This window comes from Nuphar pumila, chromosome 7, assembly GCF_984573655.1.
Source record: "Nuphar pumila chromosome 7, dmNupPumi1.hap1.1, whole genome shotgun sequence".
NCBI classification, from domain to species: domain Eukaryota; kingdom Viridiplantae; phylum Streptophyta; class Magnoliopsida; order Nymphaeales; family Nymphaeaceae; genus Nuphar; species Nuphar pumila.
The window spans coordinates 56,841,618-56,859,324 of record NC_143255.1 but is presented as its reverse complement, the minus strand read 5'-3'; the positions used below and the strand labels follow the sequence as shown (position 1 = coordinate 56,859,324).

At 36.4% G+C, this 17,707-nt stretch overlaps 1 protein-coding gene across 1 annotated transcript in view; it reads right to left on the bottom strand.

Annotated features, from left to right (window-relative positions):
* The window catches only part of LOC149832304 (bifunctional nuclease 1-like), a 36,121-nt gene that overhangs the window by 16,806 nt on the left and 1,608 nt on the right, over positions 1–17,707 (bottom strand). The window contains exons 3-8 of the mRNA XM_090014431.1: positions 10,522–10,854; positions 8,862–9,032; positions 8,653–8,702; positions 8,475–8,531; positions 8,295–8,360; positions 8,121–8,195 (exon numbers count right to left, since the gene is read on the bottom strand). Coding sequence (XP_089870557.1) covers positions 8,121–8,195; positions 8,295–8,360; positions 8,475–8,531; positions 8,653–8,702; positions 8,862–9,032; positions 10,522–10,822 — 720 coding nt within the window. The 5' untranslated portion in view covers positions 10,823–10,854. The remainder of the gene's footprint in view (positions 1–8,120; positions 8,196–8,294; positions 8,361–8,474; positions 8,532–8,652; positions 8,703–8,861; positions 9,033–10,521; positions 10,855–17,707) is intronic.

The window sequence follows — 17,707 nt, the reverse complement described above, 5'->3', positions numbered from 1 at the left end:
GATAAGATGAATAATCATGTCTAGGCTTATATGCATTGGAAGTACCATGATGTGATATGTTTCTACCATGATATACATGTCTAGAAAACTGAGTTCTTTAAACTAGTGATTGAGAATTTTGACTTTGATTCTTTACCACATAGTTTGGCCTATTTTGAGTATAAAAAAAAACTATATCCCAATCCAGTTTTGTTAACCGAGCATCTTTGAGAACCAAAAAGTTTTTTTAGATTTTTTTGACTATTAGTGAACTTAGTCACTATAGAGAGAAGATCATTAGATTTTTCTTTCAAACTAGATATCTCTTCTTGTAAGACATTGGTTCTAATGTCAGTTTCTTTTATCTTAGATGCTTGAGAAAAGTTTTCCTTCTTGAGATCTTTAATCTCTTGAAGTAATAAATTGTTCTAAGAGTCAATAGTCAAATTTTATGTTTTCAACTCTTTGTTTTTAAAACTTAGACTCTTAAATTTAGCATATAAATCATTAAAATCTTCTAATAAGTCATCATAATCAAATTGACTTACCGAGTCTTCTTGTGCTACAAAGCACATGTTGGCGACTTCTTTATTTGATTCTTCATCGGAAGAAGAGTCACTTTCATCCGAACTTGCTTGAAATGCCTTTTTCTTCTTGAATTGGTCCTTAGGCTTGATTTTGAGAAGAGGACAATCTCTTTTGATATGTCCAACCTTTTTGCAGTTGAAACACTTGACTTTATCAGGATTTAATGATTCAATTTTCTTCATCTTTTTTTGGAATCTCCCTTTTTTGATAAATCTTTTGAAATGCCTAGTGATAAGGGCAATATCTTCATCTTCATCTTCATCTGAATCTTCAGAGTCTGAAGTGACTTTGAATGCAAGAGATTTCTTCTTTAGTTCTTCTTCTTGTCCATCTTGAAGTTGAACTTCATATATCATCAAATTACCAACTAAATCTTCAAGAGAAAGGGTGTTTAAATCATTGGCTTCCTCTATTGCTGTGGTCTTTTTCTCACATTCAGGGGTTAAACACCTCAAGACTTTTCTAACTAAATCCACTTGCGAATATTCTTTCTCAAGGTATTTGAGAGTATTAGTAATATCGATCATTCTAGTTATTATGTCAGAAATCGACTCAATTTGCTTCATTTCAAATAACTCAAATTTATGAACTAAAGAGACAATTTTAGATTCCTTTACCTTTGACGTACCTTCATGAGTCATAAGAAGAGTATGCCAAATTTCATTTGCAGTAAAACATTGAGAGATATGATTGAACTCTACTTTGTCAACGGCACAATATAGCGCATTCATAGCTTTGGCATTGAGTGAAGCAGTCTTCTTTGCTTCATCGGTCCATAGGCTGAAATCAGTTGATGGTACTTGGTATTTTTCCGAAACGACTCTCCAAATTTCAAGATCCATGAATTGTAGGAATATTGTCATTCTTACTTTCCAATAGCCATAGTTTGTTCCGTCAAAGAGAGGAGGACGAACTGAGGATCATTATTCTTTGTGCTGAGAAGATGTTGTTATGCTAAATGATGGTAAGATCAAAAGATAACAAACTTTGCTCTGATACCACATGAAAGTATTGTAGGATCGATGCAACGAGCACTAGAGGAGGGTTAAATAGTAATTTTAATTTTCGTCTTTGAAATTTGAAGGAATTTGAATACTGCAAAGCAATCACACGTAAAGAACATAAGAATTTTATCCCGGTTCGGTCTTTCAGACCTACATCCAGTCCCCAAGCAAAACCCGCTTGAGATTTTCACTATCACACTTGTGTCACCACAAGATCAAACAGACCAAAACTGGTCCCACTTTCAGCAACAACCCTGCTGAAAGCAAACTTCTCCTTTAAACCAAGAGACTGTCCTTTTACAAAAAAATTGAAATAACCAACTTACAATCAACCTACGAGCTTTTTTTATGAATGCAAATGGAGTGAAATAGGCTTCTAAGGCTGCTAAAATACTCAACTCACAATTTCACTAACTCACAGAAAGAATTGGAGTGAAAACTAGAGTGAAAATACTCAGTGAGTGAGAAAACAAATACTTGAATGAATAGGAGTAAAAAACAAAAAATTTGATCTTTCAAATCAATGTAATTTGATTCAATTCAATCATTTTGAGTGTAGATCACACTTTTATTTATAGTTGAGGAATTTCATACGTTGGTGGTATGAAAGGGTGTTAAAACAGTCAATTTTGAATGGTCAATTCGTTTGAAAAACTGACAAGACGCACCTTTTAAAAGTTTCAAAAAACGACTATATTAGTCGACTGAATAGTTATTAGTCGACTGAAATCAAATATTAGCAGACTGACAGTTAAAATCAGTCAACTACTGTGTCTAGCCGAACAAATTTAAATTCTAGTTTTTGAAACTTAGTCGACTAAAGAAAAGTTAGACGACTGATGAAAATCATCAGTAGACTAAAAAAAACTTTCAATCGACTTTTGCTAAATTTTTCAGAAATCGAACATTCTGGTCGGTCGACTAAGAGTCGATTAGTCAACTAATCAGAAAGTTGACGCTTTGCTTTAAAAAACTGGTGCAAAAAAATTAATCGACTGATGAGTCTATTGGTCGACTGATAAACCTGAAAATGTGGGCAAAGAGCTTTCTAAAATGATTTTCGCCAAGAGTTCTTTTAGAAAAGTTTTTCTTAAGTATTTTTAGGTGAAATGCAAGTAAGATATGCAATTAAAATAAGGCGCTTACAAGAATCTAAAACTTTTAAAGAGATTTACATTTACATACTTGTCTTCACAAATTCTTTAACGAATTCTTCAATTATTTTCATCTTTCTTCATTGCCTTAGCTGAAATTCAGTTGTTCATCATCAAAATCTTGTACTTGAATTGTCGTGTACAACTTCCTTGTCTTAACATTTTTTATAATGAATTTATTGGTCAAATGAGGGGTTGGATCGTTCATTCGTTCATGTAAATGAAATGCACACCTCGCCTTTGAGGTGCTACCTTGGGCAAGATATGCACTTCATGGTTTGAGATGCGTGCCTCAAGCCTTCATGCGCCTCAGCCTTACACTTCGAGGCATCTAGCACACGCCTCGCTTCGAGGCATACAATTCATGCCTTGAAGCTCAAGTACCTAACAACACTATATATATATTTGCTACAATCATTTGTATATACAATCTAGTTAAAAAAAACATTTTTTTCAACTTTTTATAATTTTGGAGGGGATCTAACCCTATAGATGTGGTCTGCATGGTTTGTTTAGTAAAAAATAGGTTTTGAACTATGCGTTTGCAACATGCAAGCAAGTTTTTCAAGGGCTTCAAATATAAATGGCCCACAATGTGCCAAAATTTCATGAATCAATAAAATCATATTTTGATGTAAAAAAAATATGATCCAAGGTGTGTTTCCTAGCAAACAAAACTGTAAAGATTCAAGGAGGTTTTAATCATGAACCAAAAGTCAAGATAACAACAAAAGTGTTCTCTAAGGAACATACTTACAAAACCCACAAAGGGGGGCACAAAAGTGTTCTAAAAACACACTCATAAATCCCACAAAAAGGATACACAATAAGGCGCAATATAAAAATATATATATTATTCAATGGAATGAGTGTGCAAAAGCACACATAACAAAGAGGGGAAGACCCCTATATATATACAATGATAGAGAGGAGTGAAGGGAAAGAAGGCTAAAAGGAAGAGGAGAGGGACTACCCCCAAAGGCTAGATTTCTAGCTGTTGGGAGCCCAACAGCTAGAAATCTAGCCGTTGGGGGCTGGGGGCTTAGTCAAACCTAGTTTAGCTAAGTCCAAAACAGTCCAAAAAAGAAAAACTAAAAATAAATATACAAATACATACATATATATATATATATATAATTACACATGTACAATTTAACAAAAACATGCTGAACACATCTATGATGTCAGATTGAGTGGATGCAACTTGCAACTATGATTTTCCAACTAGATTGGAATATTGTAGATGGTAGCAAATATTTAGCTCCTGTTGTGAAGGCCTTCACATGGAACCACTGACAGGACCTTGAATGCCAATGTCTATCATCAAGAGATTTCACACAATCATACCCCACATGGTTGAGATTCTGGCTAAACTGCAACTACATTCACCAGTGCACTACCAACGACTCTAAGGGACACAAGATTTTCAATCATTTTCCCAAGCTAATCGAAGTCACTACACTATCCACAAGAAAATGATGTTAAATTCTTACATCCTCTTTGGCTCTAAAAAGAATGCGAAAAAGCAAACAAACAAAACGATGAAGCCAATGCTACAAAGAGTTACCAACAGAGACATGTTCACCTCTCCATCTCTCGTTTACATCTTTCTTACCTAGACCATTTTACCTTCCTCATCCATAATGCACATCAATTTACCTCCAAACACATTCTCAGGTAGGTCGTCGCCCAGAAGCGACGCGTCAAACCGGCGCCCGAGTGTGGTGTCAAATAGGCAAGGGTTCCCTCACTTTGTTGGACGGGTGGGGGTAAAGAAGTTAGTCCAAGACCATAAAATTAGGTTAGCCACTTGGAACATAGGGTCTTTAACTGGTAAGTTGGTAGAGTTAGTAGATGTTAGGTGTAGGAGAAAGATTGATATTTTATGTCTACAAGAGACCAAATGGGTAGGTGAGAAAGCAAACGTGATAGAACCTTGGGGATATAAGATTTGGTATACAAGAATAAATAGGAATAGGAATGGAGTAGGGATTTCTATGAGTCGTGAGTTTATAGATAATATAGTTGAGGTCCGTAGGAAGGGTGATAGGGTTTTACTTATTAAATTAGTATTAGGTACGAATATTATTAATATTATTAGTGTTTATGCACGTCAAGTAGGTTTAGATGATTCCATTAAGCGTCAATTTTGGGAAGATTTAGATGGAGTAGTACAAGAGATATCTTACGGAGAAAAGCTTTTCATCGGCGGTGACCTTAATGGACAAGTAAGCATTAGTAGGGATGGATTTGAGAGTATCCATGGAGGCTATGATATAGGAGAAAGAAACGAAAGTGGAGAAAGGATTTTAGATTTTGGTTTGTCCCATGATATGATCTTAGCAAACACTTGGTTTAGGAAGAGGGAGTCTCACCTAGTAACATTTAAAAGTGGGGTTAATACGAGTCAGATAGATTTTTTCCTACTTAGAAAGAGATATAAGGGTTGTTGCATCGATTATACGGTTATACCGGGAGAAAGTGTAGCTACACAACATAGAGTCTTAATTTTAGATCTTAGAATTAGACAATGTCGCAAAAGGAATAGACATAGGATAGATCATAGAATTAAGTGGTGGGCACTGAAAGGAGCTAAACAAAGAATGTTTGTAGAGCAGGTAGTTAAGGAAGCTGATTAGTGTCTCAAGGAGGACTCAGAATCAATGTGGAATAAGATAGCGGGTGGCATGAGAAATGTGGCTAAGAAGGTATTGGGTGAGTCTAAAGGCGGTGCACCGCTAGGTAAGGATACATCATGGTGGAACGAGGATGTCAAATTAGCTATTAAGGTTAAAAGAGAGTGTTATAGAAATCTAAGTAAGAGTCGTGATAATGAGAATTTGGAGAAGTATATGATAGCAAAAAAGGAAGCTAAAAAAGTAGTTTGAAACGCGAAGGATAAGGTATATAAAGAGGTTTATGACAAGTTGGATACCAAAGAGGGCGAGAAGGATATTTATAGGCTTGCAAAGATGAGAGATAGGAAATCGAGGGATTTGGGTATGGTTAGATGTATCAAACATGAAACGTAAAGGGTTTTAGTTAAAGATAAAGAGATTAAGGAGAGATGGAAAGATTATTTTGATAAGCTATTTAATTGAAGTCATGCTCAGGATCTTGGAGACTTCTTCATTCCTTTTCATAAGATAAATCGTGACTTCATGCGCAAGATTCAAAAGAAAGAAATTGTAGAGGCTTTGAAGAAAATGAAATCAAGGGCAGTTGGCCCAGATGATATACCTATCGAGGCTTGGAAATGCTTGGGAGAGAAAGGTTTAGAATGGTTGAAAAATCTTTTTAACAAGATTTGGCGGACAAATAAGATGCCTAATGAGTGAAGGAAGAGTACTTTGGTGCCTCTATATAAGAATAAGGGTGATATACAAGATTGCACAAACTATCGTGGTATAAAACTCATGAGTCATACTATGAAACTTTGGGAGAGGGTGATTGAGTCTAGGTTGAGGAAGATTGTCATGATATCGGAGAATCAATTTGGTTTTATGCCAGAAAGATCAACTATGGAAGCTATACATCTTTTTAGACAACTTATTGAGAGATATAGAGAGAGGAACAAAGATTTGCATATGGTTTTTATTGATTTGAAGAAGGCATACGATAGAGTACCTAGGGACGTTCTCTGGTGGACAATGATGAAGAAAGGTGTTTCTCTCAAGTACATTAGTATAATTAAAGATATGTATGAAGGAGTAGTAACCAATGTCCGCACTTGTGGAGGGGTGACAACCAATTTTCCTATAACGGTTGGGTTACATCAAGGATCTGCTTTAAGCCCTTTCCTATTTGCTATAGTGATGGATGAGCTTACGAGATCAATTCAAGAAAATGTGTCGTGGTGTATGTTGTTTGCTAATGATATTGTTTTGATTGATGAGTTTAGAGCTGCGGTTAATGCTAAGTTAGAATTATGGAGACAGACATTGGAAGCAAGAGGTTTTAAGTTGAGTAAGAGTAAGACAGAATATATGGAATGTCGGTTTAGTAAGCAACGAAGTAGTGATGGGAGTGTAGTGAAGCTTGGTGAGCAAGAAATACCAGTGGATGATTGTTTCAAATATTTGGGATCTATCATTCAAAAGTATGGAGAAAGTGATGGAGATGTAAATCATAGGATAAAGGTTGGGTGGATGAAATGGAAAAGTGCAACTGGAGTGTTGTGCGATCGTAGAATGCCATTGTGGTTGAAGAGAAAGTTTTATAGGACGACTATTAAGCCCGCTTTACTATATGGTACGGAATGTTGGGCTGCCAAGAGACATCATATTCAAAAAATGAGTGTAGCTGAGATGCGTATGCTTAGATGGATGTGTGGAAATACAATAAAAGATAAGATTCGGAACAAGGAGATACGTAAGAAGGTAGGCGTTGCACCCATTGAAAATAAGATGAGAGAGAATCCTTTACAGTGGTTTGGACATATTCGATGAAGGCCTAATAATGCTCCAGTTAGAAGGATGGAGAAATGGGAAAATATATTAGTTAAAAGAGGTTGGGGTAAGCCTAGGAAGACTTGGATGGAGATGATAGGAAAGGATATGAATGCTTTGAACCTCACCGAGGACATGACATTGGATAAAAATGATTGGAGGAGAAGGATTCATGTGGAAGACCCAGAATGATTTTCTTTTTTGGTTCATATCGCCGGCCCCAATTGTTTTGGGATGAAGGCGTAGTAGTAGTTGTTGTTGTTGTTGTCTTTTCCCAGGAACTGCACGTCGTTTTTCGTTCTTAAGTCCAAATTGTCCTCAATTTTTACTGTCCTACAGCAGTACTCCAATTCTGCCGTGTCATGTACCCTTATGTGCTATTTGTGATGGGAAATTACAAAATAATAGGATGTCCTTTCCCATATGACAGTTCTATCCTGGTAGTGTTAAATAAAACATAACTTGCTGAATCTTGTGAAACACACATTTTTTCTTCTCCACCATTCACCACCTAAAGGGAAGAACACAAAATTTGCTTGATGTTCTCAAATATGGTAGTTGTGCACAATAAACAAATTTCTCCAAGAGTGAATAATAACTTTATGACTTTGTTACTTTCCATTGAAATAGATTCCCACAAGAGCCTCAGCTTGTTTATCAGCACCAATGGACATAAGGTTGCTTAATCCATATTAACATTATTGAAAAACAAACTAATAGCAAAACAGTACAAGAGAACTTCCAAGATATGATATTAACCAGTTGAAGATCCAGACAGATGGAATCAACTTTAAGATTCAAACCAAAACAGAAACTGCATGCATGTACTAAACAGTAGAGATTTAATCATAGAATTTTCTAAGTTAATATGCCAATTTGTGGTACTAAACAGCATAGGTATGGAGACATATACTAATAATTTATACTCCGATGAACAATACAGGTACCTGACATCTTACTGCAATATTAATAGCATCTGATGGACGCAGATCAAAGCAGAACCTTTCTGTACTATCACCAACCTGTAAATTATAGAACAGAAAAATAGCTGAGATTTAGAACTCAACTGATTGCATAGCTCCTAATTTTATGTCTGAATGATTACAAAATAGTAGATGTACCTTTGCAAGATACAATTGAGCAAAATAAGCCTCATGCACTCTCTTTGTAACTCGAACTAGTTTTACCTGAAAATGAGAAGCACCTTTAGTGATGCATCCAGTATCTCCACAATAAGATGATACAGAATCGCTATAAAGAAAAAAATAAACATATCAAAGCCACCTTTCAGAAAATATTACCTCATAACCCATCTTTGAAATCATTTCTTTTAGTATCTGATAAAGTGTTGGCCTTGCCTGGGGTAAAAAGTTCAGTATAATTACAGACCAATCATAACAGATGCAACCGAATCCTAAACCTAAGCAGCAGATCTCAATAAAACAAATGGAGTAGGTATTAGAGGAACAGGGAACAGACAATCTGGACATTGCGAACTGCAGCCATCAGCAATACACTTGGCATCTCCACTGCGTTTAACAACAGATTGTTCAACATCGCATCCAAGTTCTCAGCATAAGAATGAGTAAAACATGATGATGCATCAGATAATAATTTGTCATCAAATGCCTTTAACTTTAATTTATAGGAGAACATGAACTTATGTTTCTCAGGAAGCAAGTACATACTGACAATGATTGGAAGAAAAAGACCACTTCCATCTTCCATCTTCAACACAATTGCAGGATGAGGAGCATAATCTGGTAGAGGTCCACCATGAGGGTTGTTATGCTCACACCTTACATGCTGACCATCCCGCATTTTAATTAGAAAACCCTCTGCTCCACTTCTTACCTCAACTGTGAAAGCAGTCGACATGAGAATCTGATAACTTCAACAAGTTTATATTATTTTTAATCAAAAATAATATTGTAAGGATGTAAGTGAGATCAATCACAAACTCAAATTATGTAACACCTAGAAATTGTTTCAAGGTAATGATATAGCTAATCCTGCATACCATGGGATAGCCCAGATCTGATGCCATGTAATACAAGTATACTGATGACTGCAGACCCAAATGCATAACTTGCCGAAATAGAAAAACATGTCCATTATAAATTAGCTTATATATGGCCTCAAAAGTTCAGAGATGGAGAAGACCTCAGTCAAACATGAATAGGAACTAAAGGCACAGTTATAAAAAAGAAGTAAAATTTAAAAGAGGAAGTTGACATTGAAAGAACAGGTCATGGAACCTAACAGCATAAAGAAATTTGAGGTTCTTTGGCTCTAAAACAGCCCATTGTTTGACTATAAAATGACCTGTCTTTTCTTGAAAGCTACTAAAAAGACTTATCACTTGAAATATGAAAAATATAAAGGAGGGCGTATAATTTGTTAGATGATATTACCATTCATATCTCATATTTCAATATATTAGCTATATATGTTCTAAAAAAATCATGATAAATTAAGTTATAGCAATATTTTGAATAAATTGTGATATAAATGTTTACTTTGGTTGAAAAGTTTATCATGCAATTTTGTGATAAATGCAAAATATCATGATTGGGTTCTGGTTGAAGGGTATCCGGTTTGGATCCATAAGAAGCTATATCATGGGACAACTATAAAGAAAGAATGTAATGTAAAATAGAGTAAAAAGTTCTAAATCACAAAAGGCTACATATTTCATGTTCTCTCATGAGTTAAGGCAGGGTAAATGTTTTCACAAAGGGAATGAAAAATAGACAGCTGCATAACTAACTGTGTTAAATAGACATAAAATTCTGTATATTACAAAATTTCATAAAGTTGGGTATGTTTCTAAGGCCATGTTTGGAAACTATGAGATGGGATAGGAGTTAATGCATTTGGCAAAACTTGGTCAAACTACCTTGTGGTGGTTGTTTGGAAACTGGTAGCTGGGATGGGTCTTTATGCATTTGGTATGGGAAGTGAGGTCCTCTCACCTTTGTATTTACACTAAAGAATGGAATCCACAGCTACCACCTCCAAGACGTGGTAGCTGCCAAATCCAGGATTTGGCAGTTCCCACTTCCTCAAATGGCACTTCCTATCCCAGCTACTAGTTTCCAAACAGGGCCTAAAAGTAACTCAGTGTAGATCCATTATATGAAGAATGGAAAAAATAGTTCAAACAACATATGCAATAAATTGTTGTTTTGAGTAACTATCATTCACTGAAATAATGAATCTAGCACTAGTACACACCCTGAGAACAATTCAGCATAAACTTAATGAGTAACTTGACCAGGTGCACATAGTCCTGAGATAAGTTCTTAAACTTTAAGTAATGCTAGAACGGCAAAGATTATACCATACCAGCTTCAACAACACTAGAATTAACATATTCTTCATCATTCTCATTAAAATTCTCTGCCATACTTCCACTACCATTTGATGATGAACTGAAGCTACACTTAATTGTGCAGTGTTTTCTTGCAACTGCTGGTCTGAGTAGATCCCTAGTCCTTATCCAACCTCTTGAACTGCCTATAGAATGACAAGTCCCATTTCTGAATACATTTGCCTTCAGATAAGATCCGCTTATCAAGAAACTGGTGCCACGCTCCTGTTTTACATGGACAGCTGGGTAGATAACAGGTCCTTGCAAGGTTCCCATCTTCAAAACTCCTCTGTTATTGGCACTGTCACCTTCACCACAGCAGAACAAGAATGTGATAGTAAGCATTTACTGAATAAATAGTAGCTATGAAATTCTTGTACATGCATACTTCTATGACTACCACAATAACAAGACAAGCTAGAAATCAAAACACTGAAATGTTAGGCGACCAAATACCAAGTTACTCATCTTCCACTACCAATTACCAATCATATGAGCAGCACACATACCACATTGTAATCTCAATAGTTATCAGTCATAGATCTGATGGTTCCCAAGACACTATAGACATGGAACAGACTACAGCATTTACAGCTGACAAGCATACGATCAGCACCACTCATGCACCAGGAAGAAAAAGGAAGATAAAAGGGAAATAGGCTCATGTATGAACAGTGTTTTTACTGGCTAAAATCTGGAACTTAGACCATGTTTGCTTGCATCTCATGTGATTTGAAACCACATGTGATTTCATCTTGTGATTTGAAATCATACGATTCCAAAAAATCACAGGGTGAACAATGTGATTGGGAATCACATGAGTAGTAAACTGGCCCCAAATGTGCCCATTTTATCACATTTGCTTGCACGTGAGAAATGAGGCAATGAAAACCATTCTCCCACTATTATGAAAGAACAATTCTCAATGATCCCAAGCAAACGTGCCCCTAGAGACAATATTTTCCAAAATAAAATAGGAATCCAAAGCACTTGGCACCTACCATCAAACATTCCAATGACTATTAATGAGCTGCCAAATCACAACATTATTTTTTCTAAAAGGGGCTTCTTTAGTGTAAGATGTGTTAAAATACATGTAATCAATATATATATATACATATAAATATATATATATATATATATATATTCAATCATACCTGATAGGGGTATTTTAGTCATTTCACATGTACCCGATAGGGGTACTTGTTTTTCTCCTCTTTTTATTTTTGTATTTTCTTTTTTTTATTTCCTTCTTTTTTACCCACTTAAGGGGCCCCACCATTGAGTCGTTGGGGGATCCCAACAACTCCATGGGAGCCCCCTTTGTGGCTCTCCTTTTGAGGCCATGTGGTCTCCCCCTTCTCTCATTTTATTTGTATAAATAGGGGTGAACCCCTTTGTATAATTTCATTCTTGAGAGAGCTCCCTCTCTTTCAATAAAGAGACATTTATATTTTGTGTTGTGTTGTCCCTTTGTGGACTTGGCTATTATCTCTTTTGTTTGTCCATTGGTAGACGTTGTAAGTGCTTATAGCACTCTTTGTATTTCCGCATATCTGTATCAGAGCAAGGTGTATGCTCTTGATTCTTGATATAACTAGTTGACTAGTTATATTTTTTATTTTGTATCTCTCTTTCTTGGTTTATCTTCTTGAGAGAGGTTAAATGGAAGGAAAACAAAAGATTGATCTCTCCTTCAAACTTAATGGTTCCAACTACATGATGTGGGCCACCGCCATGGAGAACAACCTCAAGGGTAAAAAGCTTTGGAGTTACGTTATGGGCATCATTCCGGAACCGCAACTCCAACTCACCAAGATGGATGGTGATCAAGAAAAAACTCTTGAAGAAAATGCCCGCATGAAGGCCATTGAAGATCACCAATCTAAAGTGGAAGATTGGGAAATCAAGCATGCAAATATTCTTGCTTGGTTCATGAACAATGTGGAGCTCAAAATTTGCGCCAACATTGCTAAATTTCGGATAGCAAATGAAGCATGGTTCTTTATGAAAGGTATGTATACTCAAAAAGACCTTGCTCGTCAATTCTTCCTCCAAGAAAAAATTCGGACTATTAAGCAAGGGAAAATTAGTGTAAGAGATTACCTTAGCACTCTTGGACCCTTATGGGATGAGTTATCTTTACTAGAACCAAAGTGGGTTTCTAGTGAAGATGTGAAACTAAGAAGAGAATTTCTACATGGGCTTAGGCCCGAATATGAACAAGTTAGATCTTCCCTACTTCATAGATCTAAGCCTCTTCTTTTGGAAGATACCATAGCCGAAATATGCCAAGAAAAAACTCATCTTTGCATGATTAAGGGAGGAGATGAAGTTTTGGCCGTGTCTAAACCCGACAATCATGTGAAAGCCTATAAACCTCCACACTTTGGGAGGCAAAATAACTATAATGACAACTATAGAAAAGTCATTTGTCATCATTGCCAAGAACCGGGTCATATAAGACCTAATTGCCCTAAGCTAAATGAAGCACCAAAGAATAAGGTTGCCTTCGTTGAAGAAATTACTTAAAAGAAGGAGGAAACTATCAAAGGGAAGGAGTCCCTCTCTCTTGCTCAACTATCGGAAGCACTTCAAATTCTACTCAAATCGCCATCAACCTCGGGTGCAGCCATAGCTTTTTCTTCTCCTCCAGGTATGTCTTCTTGGATTCTTGATTCTGGAGCTTCCTTTCATATGACCCCTCTTGAAAATAGGCTTTCTGATTTGTGTAATAACTCTAAAAACTCTTATGTTTCAACCGCCGATGGTACATCATTACAAGTAAAAAGTTTTGGAACTTTAAATTTTTTCAAAGATTTCTTTGTGCCAAACGTAAGAGTGGTACCTCAACTTAATTTAAATCTTCTCTTTGTTTCTCACATATGTGATCATGGATGTGAAATCTCCTTCTCAACTAAGGATTGCTCTATACAGGATCTCCGGTCCGGGAAGCAGATTGGGCAAGGTCATAGGAGGGGAGATCTCTATTACATGAGCAACTTGAAACTTCCCAATAACTCTTTTTGTAATCATGTCCAAGATAAAAATATTGAAACTTGGCATCAAAGACTTAGACATCCAAGTTTCTCAAAAATGTACTCCTTTCCTTTTGGAAAGAAATTTTGTAACGAGAAACATTTTGTTTGCAAGAATTGTATTTTTGGAAAAATGAAATCCACTCTTTTTCCAAATCGAACTTTTGTGTCCAAAAGACCTTTTGAGTTAGTCCATTCAGACATTTGAGGCCCTTCTCCCGTCATATCGAAAGAAGGATACTCCTATTATGTTACTTTCATTGATGACTACACTAGATATGTGTGGATCTATTTTCTCAATTTAAAATCCTAAGTCTTTGACTTCTTCAAGAAATTTCATATGATAGTCAAAAATCAATTTTCAAGTAATATCTCTACTCTTAGATCCGATTCGGGTGGAGAGTATCTATCAAATGAATTTCAAGATTATTTGGAAACACATGGCATTTGTCATCAAAGATCTTGTCCTAGGACTCCTCAACAAAATGGTCTAGCCGAAAGAAAGCATAGACACATTTTGGAAACTAGTAAGACACTTCTTATCTCCAAAGAAATTCCAAAAAGTTTTTGGGCCGAAGCCGCTTTAACTTCAACTTACTTGATAAATAGAATGATATCTTCATCCTTACAAAATACATCTCCATATAAAAAATTATTTGAAAGAACACCCGATTTCAATAGATTAAAATTTTTTGAGTGTAAATGTTTTGTCCTTACTCATAAAAGAGACAAATTATCTCCTAAAGCTATTGAATGTGTTTTCTTAGTATACGGTGAAAATCAAAAGGGTTTTAGATGCTTCGACCTTAAAAATAACAAACTATATGTATCCAAAGATGTAACCTTTTTAGAAAATGAAAATGGTTTTGAGAAAACTAAAGATATTGACGAAAGCGAATATGATTTCTTATTTGATCTTCTCTCTCAAGAAGATGGGACTCCTCAAGAAGAGGAAATCTCTAATGATTTGTTGAATGATCTAGAGGATATTCCTCTTAACAATGTTGAAAATGAAAGTGATAGACCCATCCAAACCTATGTTAGGCGCGGTCAACAAGTTCCCATGAGTGCCTTAGAAAAATACTCTCAAGGTTCCAACATAGAAGAAACCTCTCTAAGGAGATCCGGTCGAATCTCCAATCCTCCTAATAGGTTTGTTTCCTATGAGTCTCTAACTCCAAGGTATAGAGTGTGTCTAATTGTGTTACACTCTTTTCATGAACCTTCACATTATAATAAAGCCAAAAACATTCCCCAATGGGTTGAAGCCATGAACTTAGAACTTAGTGCCCTTGAAAAGGTAAACACTTGGGAAATAACTTCATTACCCACTAGAAAGAGATCGATTGGATGTAGATGGGTCTTCAAAATTAAAACTAAAAGTGATGGATCATTAGATATAGTGATAGATGAACTTACGAGATCAATTCAAGAGAATGTGCCGTGGTGTATGTTGTTTGTTGATGATATTGTTTTGATTGATGAGTCTAGAGCTGGGGTTAATGCTAAGTTAGAATTATGGAGACAGACTTTGGAAGCAAGAGGTTTTACGTTGAGCAAGAGTAAGACAGAATATATGAAATGTCAGTTTAGTAAGCAACGAAGTAGTGATGAGAGTATAGTGTAGCTTGGTGAGCAAGAAATAACGGTGGATGACTGTTTCAAATATTTGGGATCTGTCATTCAAAAGAATGGAGAAATTGATGAAGATGTAAATCATAGGATTAAGGTTGGGTGGATGAAATGGAAAAGTGCAACTGGAGTGTTGTGCGATCGTAGAATGCCATTGCGGTTGAAGGGGAAGTTTTATAGGACGACAATTAGACCCGCTTTACTATATGGTATGGAATGTTGGGCTGCCAAGAGACATCATTTTCAAAAAATGAGTGTAACTGAGATGTGTATGCTTCGATGGATGTGTGGAAATACACTAAAAGATAAGATTCGGAACGAGGAAATACATAAGAAGGTAGGCGTTGCATCCATTGAAAATAAGATGAGTGAGAATCGTTTACGATGGTTTGGGCATATTCGGTGAAGGCCTAATGATGCTCTGGTTAGGACGGAGAAAAGGGAAAATATATTGGCTAAAAGAGGTCGGGGTAGGCCTAAGAAGACTTGGATGGAGATGATAAGAAAGGATATGAATGCTTTGAACCTCACCGAGGACATGACATTGGATAAAAATGATTAGAGGAGAAGGATTCATGTGGAGGACCCACAATGATTTTCTTTTTGGTTCATATCGCCGACCCCAATTGTTTGGGATGAAGGCGTTGTTGTTGTCGTTGTTGTTGTTGTAGTGATGGATCATTAAAACGCTATAAAGCCCGGTTGGTAGCAAAAGGATACACTCAAGAATACGGTATAGACTATGAAAAAACCTTCGCGCCCATAGCTAGGATGACTAGTGTTAGGACTCTTATTGCGGTTGCGTCAGTTAAAAAATGGCCTATTTATCAATTAGATGTTAAGAATGCATTACTAAATGGTGAATTAAATGAAGAGGTTTACACGGATCCTCCACCAGGAGTATGTATTGGTAAAAATAAAATTCTCAAACTTAAAAAGGCATTATATGGTTTAAAACAAGCTCCAAAGGCTTGGCATGATAAATTTAGCAATGTAATGACAAGTTTGAATTTTCGTTCATGCTATACTGACACTGCTTTGTTTGTGAAAAGTGCAGGGTCTTCAGTAGTTATTCTACTACTTTATGTTGATGATATGATCATCACTGGAAGGGATGAGCAAGAAATCAATGATATTAAGAAAGTTTTAAAAGAAAATTGACATGTCTGACCTTGGTTTCTTAAGATATTTTTTAGGAATTGAAGTAGCGTACTCTCCTCGAGGGTACATTCTCTCTGAGATGAAACTTGTTGCTGACATTTGTTCTAAGTCTGGTATCTCCGATGATAAGAAGACAAAAACCCTTGAAGTTATCAATGCAAAGTTAAGGTTGGAAGATGGAACACTCATCGAGGATCCTACTCCCTACTGCCAACTTGTTGGGTCTCTGACCTACTTATTCATCACTCGGCCAGACATAGCTCATGCAGTTCACTCAGTCATTCAGTTTCAACATGCACCTACAACTGTGCACATGAGTGCAGTCTTAAGGATAGTCAGATACATCAAAAACACCATAACTAAGGGAGTTTTTCTTTCCTCTTCGTCATCACTTGATTTAATTGCTTATACTGATGTTGATTGAGGAGGAAATCCCAATGATAGAGTCTCAACTACTGGTTTTTGTGTTTTCTTAGGTGACTATGATTTCTTGGAGATGCAAGAAGCAGCACAAAATATCATTGTCCTCAACAGAAGCAGAATATCGTGCTATGGCCACTACAACCATGTAACTTGTGTGGCTAGGAAATCTCCTCAGTGATATGGGCATAGTCATCTCTACTCCTTCGAAGATGTGTTGTGACAACAAAAGCGCAATCTATATCACAAGCAATCACACCTTCCATGAGCGTATTAAACACATCGAGATGGACTGCCACGATGTTCGTGATGAATACCTAAGAGGAACCATAGCACTGCCTTACGTTACATCCGAGTACCAGTTGGCGGACTTCTTTACTAAAGCCCTTGCAACTCCTTATTTTATGTTCCTTCTCAGCAAGCTTTCGGTTATATCCCTGTAAAGCTTGAGGGAGGGTGTTAAAATACATGTAATCAATATATATATATATATATATATATACATATAAATATATATATATTCAATCATACCCGATAGGGGTATTTTAGTCATTTCACATGTACCCGATAAGGGTACTTGTTTTTCTCCTCTTTTTATTTTCGTTTTTTATTTCCTTCTTTTTTACCCACTTAAGGAGGCCCACCATTGAGTCATTGGGGCCCCCAACGGTCACAATTGTGACCGTTGGGGGCTCCCAATGACTCCATGGGAGCCCCCTTTGTGGCTCTCCTTTTGAGGCCACATGGCCTCCCCCTTCTCTCATTTTATTTGTATAAATAGGGGTGAACCCCTTTGTATAATTTCATTCTTGAGAGCTCCCTCTCTTTCAATAAAGAGACATTTATATTTTGTGTTGTGTTGTCCCTTTGTGGACTTGGCTATTATCTCTTTTGTTTGTCCATTGGTGGA